General features: G+C 44.4%; 1 protein-coding gene across 1 annotated transcript; it reads left to right on the top strand.

Moving 5' to 3' along the window:
- The first annotated feature begins 646 nt into the window (after window positions 1-646).
- LOC147258213 (cilia- and flagella-associated protein 99-like) lies at window positions 647-5,806 on the top strand. The gene is made up of 15 exons (XM_086207648.1): window positions 647-688; window positions 1,132-1,256; window positions 1,351-1,492; window positions 1,568-1,662; window positions 1,850-1,956; window positions 2,043-2,169; window positions 2,283-2,363; window positions 2,592-2,660; window positions 2,794-2,877; window positions 2,965-3,053; window positions 3,287-3,389; window positions 3,528-3,669; window positions 3,760-3,911; window positions 3,993-4,195; window positions 4,375-5,806. Exons 2-15 carry the CDS (start codon window positions 1,143-1,145, stop codon window positions 4,535-4,537), a joined length of 1,671 nt encoding a protein of 556 aa, XP_086063774.1. The 5' UTR covers window positions 647-688; window positions 1,132-1,142; the 3' UTR covers window positions 4,538-5,806.
- The last annotated feature ends 194 nt before the right edge of the window (window positions 5,807-6,000 follow it).

Raw genomic sequence — 6,000 nt, 5'->3', positions numbered from 1 at the left:
GATGATTTCCACAATGAAAGTAGGCCATGTCTGTGAAAATGCAAATACTTGAGTACCTCAACATTGTACTTAGGTGAAGCTTAGGTGAAGCGCTTGGGTGAAATTACCAAATTACTTTCCACCTATGGAAGAGAAACTGCTGCTACCAATCATGGCCAAGAGGAAGAGGAGGGTCTGATTCTCCAGCACTAAACATGGTGGACAATCATGACTTTAAAAGTCAGCTTGATGTTTTTAACTAAAATGTTTTCCGAAGTGTTCATAAATTATTGTTGTATCAAGCCATTAGAATGTTGTAAGAGTCTGAGTGAAATGGAGGTGAGGAAGGCTTTAAGAGGAAGACCATAGCTGCTTGACGTCACTTTGATCTTGGGGCTCTGAACAGTTGCTCCTCTGCTGTGATCTGATCAGCCAGATGATGTCACAGAGGATCAAAGCTGTCCAGGCAGAGTCAAGCCTGTGATGTCAGCTGATCCGTCACCATCCCTCCACTCAGTCATGTTAACTGACACACACACACATCCGTGGCTTGTGATTGGTTGATCTCAGTGACATCACTGAACTTATCAATGACAACACCAGATAATTTTGCCACACACAATAGAAAATGACTTATAAGGCGTCTCGTCCCAAAGACAAACATACACTGAACAGCAAACGCTAAATACCAACCACAAGTGTCTTTTTGGTAAGTTGTCATAGTTCCTGAGATATCATAGTTGATAAGCGATCACAGTTGGTAGGTAGTCAAAATGCAGAGGTTCTCATTCGCTGCTGCTGTTCTAAAGAATCAATGTGAAGTGACATGTAGCGCTCATGTTGCCACAGATCCAACAAGCAAAGGAACAAAAACTCTCACTGTACAGCTAAAAACCACCAGAGTACATTTCTAAAACTGCCCTTGGTGAATCTTTAAAGAGCCCACACAACAATTTCAGATACGCTGCAACTGACACATTCACACTGCCGGAATATTTTACCGGAACATCCTACAGTTTTGTTGTGTTGCATTGATCTGAATCTTGCTTGTAAAGCTTGGTTACATTTGCGTTTACTTCGGTGCTGGAAAGTCCGTGTCTTTCACCTGCAATGAAAAAGCATTTCACCTAATTTATCATTCTCTTCCTGTAGGTAGAAATAAAATGGCAACTGTCTATGGAGTCCTTGCCAAAGAGGCCATTAAGATCTTTGATAAGTTCACCCCTGGCAAACATCAAGTGGATGACTTTCTGAAAGAAGCTTCCAAGGACCTGAAGGTACACCAGAGGGATTAAAGAGCTGCTAGGAGGCTCAGATGCTGGAAGTCCACCATGTCAACTCAGCCATATCACGTTTGCTTTTGTGTTGTAGAAAATGGGAACCCAGCAGCAGAAGTTTGTGCTCGATGTCATTTCAGGATGCATTGAGCACAAAAACGTAGTGGACCTGGTGATCGATGACTTTTACGGACAAAATGGAAAGATACCCGAAAGTCATCGCAGCCAGTTTGTTAGTAAGTAAACAGCACTTTTTAATGTCAGGCAGAAAGGACCAAAATGACCACTAACGTGCTTGTGTTTCTCGTCAGTTGTCTGTTACCTGGCCACATTTGCCTTGGATGACATTGGACTTCGACGGTTTGACATCATTGTCAAGGCACTGGACTTCAAAAACATGCATGCTGTAAGAACATCAATTTAATTAACAATACATTTTTCCATGAATAAGATTGTATTAATTTAATGAACCAAAACTTGGTCCTCCATACAAGAGTACTAGTTATGGTACATTTAATGGATGAGGCACTGGAGGAAGGGACTGTCTGGAGCTCTTTCATGGAGAATGTTTTTGTTCATGTGTTTGGTTTTAGTTCCTGAGTTTCTTTGCCACAAACCTCACCACATGCATCCAGGAGAAGTGGAACAGTGTGAGTGATGCTGCCCACGTGGAGGAAAAGTTAATTGGTCCCCTGTTGAGGTAAATAAAACTGTCTGTGGCCATTTTGAAGAAATCAGTTGTTTTAAAGGCAAGTTATCAAGGAACACATTTATTTTCTCCTTCAGATGGCAACCTGAGATTCATAAAATTGTAGACCAGCTTGCAAAGCAGCTACCCAAAGGGCACCAGGTCAAGAAGGTGCCAAAAAAACCCACTGAACCCCAGGAGGTCCCTCTCACTCATCCCAAACCAGTAAGAAACATTCATTCCCTTTGAATATTTACAATTAGATGTGTACATGCTTTAGATTGTACATTAATAGAGGGTGTATTGAATGTATCATTAAAATGATTGTGGTTTCCTAGACACCAAAAAGCACTTACAAGGCTCCAAAAGAGTTTGAGACGTTACAGCGGATCAAGCAGCAGAACCGTCAAAAGAAGGAGGTACGATGTCAGCTAATTATCATCCCCTGACAAAACTATGATATCTGAAAGGCCTGAATGATTGCCAAGAGATCCTGTGTGACGCAGCAGCTGACATATGTACACATGGACACGTGCTTTCATTTGGTAGTCATGTATTAACATGCTATGCTGATATTATACCTTTTATATTCAGTAATTCCTTTTTCCATGGCGTTGTATTGACATCCAATCTGTTCCTCACTAAAGGAGCTGCTGCATCAGGCAAATATCAGACAAGTCAGATGTGCAATTCCAATCGTGTCAGAACGCAAAAAGGTAGAGACGTCTAAAAACATTCCTTTACCGGCAGTTACATTCCAACATATTTTCTTATACAACAAATTCACCTGAAAACGGTCACTTTACCGCTTTTATTTACATATCTGCTTAATTGTCTTTCATCCCTCAGAAAGTGGAGTCCCAGATCAAGGAGGAACTAAATGAAAGGCTGAAAATCAAAAGCTTTTATCAAGATCCTCCTCCCAGTGATGAGGTGAGGTCTACTCTCAGTTCTTTTTCTGTCTCCAGGATGATTGCTTTCCACGTGCATCGGTTGACAGAACTGTTCTGATTCTTTCAGAGAGACAGCAACACCTTCAAGCTCACAAAAGCAGACACCCTGAGAAAAGGGGCCAACGAGGTCCGTCAGGATGAATGGGAACTGCAGAGGTACGGCATGTTGTTTACTTTCAGCCTGTCAGAGGAGGGTTCTCAGTATGATCAGTGTCTGGATACTACAGAACTGAAAACTGTGATTTCTCTGTGGGAATTCTTCAGGCTGGCTGGTCCAGTAATACCTGTAATGGATGTGATGCTAAGACTACCGTGTTACTGAATTGTCGACTTTTGGGAATTCTTTGAACCACATTAAGTGAAGAGTAATTTCTCTGTGTGTTGACTAGAATTAAGCACCTGTTGGAGGGGAAAGGTGACTGTGATGAAGAGCGCATCACCACCAAGGAGCCAGTGAGGGACCAGAAGTCTCCTCTACTCCAGCTAAAAGAGGTGTGTAAAGACCGGTCACCAGTTGGTGAAAATACAGACGGCACAGCACAAATACAAGGAGGATTAGCCAAAACATTTCTGCTCTCTGAACACCTTTTTCAGGCAATTGATTTTTGTGTAAAAATGTCTTTCTTGTAGACTGCACAGCTGATGAAGAAATATGCCAAGAAAAGGTTGCAGCAGGAAAAAGCGATGAGAGACCTGGTGCGACAGGTGGCAAAGGGCCATAAGAACAGCAAAGAAGCCGAAGAGAAGTTGAAAAAACTTAAGCAGAGTATTGGTAAGCTGCTTGATTTCATGACATGTGCTGCTATGGTCTCATTTTTATGAGATCCTTTTAATTCTAATAATTTTCATGAAAATACCACAGTGCAAGAAGTCACCAAGAAGCACCAAGGGCGACTTCGTAAAGCTCTGGAGGAGGCACAAGCAGAGCTCATCCTAAAACTGAGGATCATTCAGGAAATCGGCAGTTTTAATTCAGATCTTGACGCAAAATTCAAAGCGCTTGATGACACAGAGGTAAGTGAAAGAAAGCATTGGTGTCATTTCACAATTCATGTCCTTAGATGTGTCAACGTTTGCCTTTGTGTCCTATGCCAGACTGCAGGCCAGGATGTCCTCGAGGAGATGTCCCTGGCCGAGCTTCGGAAGCGGTTGGTCCGCCTGAAGGACCTGCAGAAAAGAGAGGAAGAGGAGAAAAGAGAGCGTCTCAGGCAGAAGCTGCTGAAGGAGAAGCAGCAGGAGCAGGAGAGGTTGAAGAAGGTGACCCTACAGAGGAACATGGCGAAGGTTGCTGCCGTCAGGTCAGGATAATGTCATCATCAAATATTAATCTATCCATTTCTAGGGGTCAGAACCCACGAGGGCTGGGAGTGACCCATGTGAAGCTGCATAGTCGCTTTTGCGATGAGTCAGCAGTTTTAGCAGGTTGAGGTTTGACGGACCCACGACCACAAAGTCATAGTTGTTTTTGATGTTGCAGGAAAGCGGAAGACAAAGCCAGGGTGGAAAAGAGACAGCAGCAGCGGAGAGAGATGGAACAGCTGCAAAAAGAAAAGCAAGAGCAGCGGCAGGAAGAAAGGATGAAGAAGAAGGCCTTGAACACTCAAAAGAAAAAAATAGCAAAGACCACTCCGACCAGATAGGTGTTGCGACGGATCACCGTCAGCATCGTCAAATATGCTTTCTGACTGCCACGCCAATGAGCAAGGCCAGTGAGCATGTTTGATTCCCTGCAGGCCAAATTTTTAGAGTGCAGGGTGGGGTGACTTCCACCTGAGTTTGCTACATACGGTGTCAGAAGTTGGAGGACTGGCCATGGGGTCATTGAGTTGTGTGGTGGAATCGGAGAGGGGCAGTGTAGGATGGGGGGTATCTGTAGTGCATGGGCATGGTTCTCCAAGGGCAGGGTAGTGTGACTGAAGGCTGTCAGCACAGTTACATGTGCTTCTAACCAGTGTGACTCAAATGCTGATGAATTCTTGAGTGTTGTGGATTCACTTAACCCTTCGAGCCCGATCGGCCCGCCGGCGGGCCCAAAAACACTGGACGTACTTGGGCGCTGTCAAAATGTACTGAAATTTGACGGCAATGTTTACTTTCAATTCTCGATCAAATTTTGGACTCTAATGCTCCTAAAACAGGGTCGGTGTCTGCTTTAGTGCAAGCGTTACCTTTTTATGGTGATTTCAATCTGATTCGGTACGAACTCGGGACATTTAAATTTTGCGACCACTGCGGAATCAAAGTTGAATAGTGTCGCGTAGACTTCTTCTTTACGGCAGCGTTTGTAGTCTTTGGAAAGGGGAGAAGCGACTGAATCGATCGACACCAAATTTGAGGCCATCTTTTGGTCTCTTCATTCTCTGATCCTTCAGAGGATGAAGAGAAGGAAAGAAAAAGGGGAACGCCTCAATTTGACAGGTTATTCAAAATCAAGCCACTCTATGGTGAGATTTTGAATGCCTGTAACTCCCTTTTTCAGCCGTACCAGGCCATAACTATTGACGAGCGGATGGTGGTGATCCCTAAGAAACCTGAGAGGGGAGACATGAGGTGGATTAGAAAGGGGAATCTCCTCTTTGCACATTGGATGGACGCAAAAATTGTGAACATCTGCAGCACCATCCACAAGGCATACAGAGGGGCCACTGTACAGAGGAGGGTGAAGGGACCAGGTGGATGCTGGCACAGGGGTCCTGTTGATGTCCCTGATGCATGCAGGGATTACAACATCAACATGGGTGGAGTGGACCTGTCAGATGCACTTATTCATTATTACTCCGTCCACAGCAAGACAATGAGGTGGTATAAAACATTTTTTTACCACTTCATTGATATTGCTGTGGTGAGCAGTTACCTTCTCCACAAAGCAGTAAACCAGAGTCCAGGGTGGGGTGACTTCCACCTGAGTTTGCTACATACGGTGTCAGAAGTTGGAGGACTGGCCATGGGGTCATTGAATTGTGTGGTGGAATCGGAGAGGGGCAGTGTAGGATGGGGGGGGGGGGGGGGTATCTGTAGCGCCTGGGCATGGTTCTCCAAGGGCAGGGTAGTGTGACTGAAGGCTGTCAGCACAGTTACATGTGCTTCTAACCAGTGTAACTCA

Source organism: Aulostomus chinensis, chromosome 7 (assembly GCF_037954235.1).
Source record: "Aulostomus chinensis isolate RoL2024-O1b breed Wild chromosome 7, RoL_Achi_v1.0, whole genome shotgun sequence".
NCBI lineage: Eukaryota > Metazoa > Chordata > Actinopteri > Syngnathiformes > Aulostomidae > Aulostomus > Aulostomus chinensis.
This window is presented reverse-complemented; position numbering and strand designations above follow the sequence as displayed.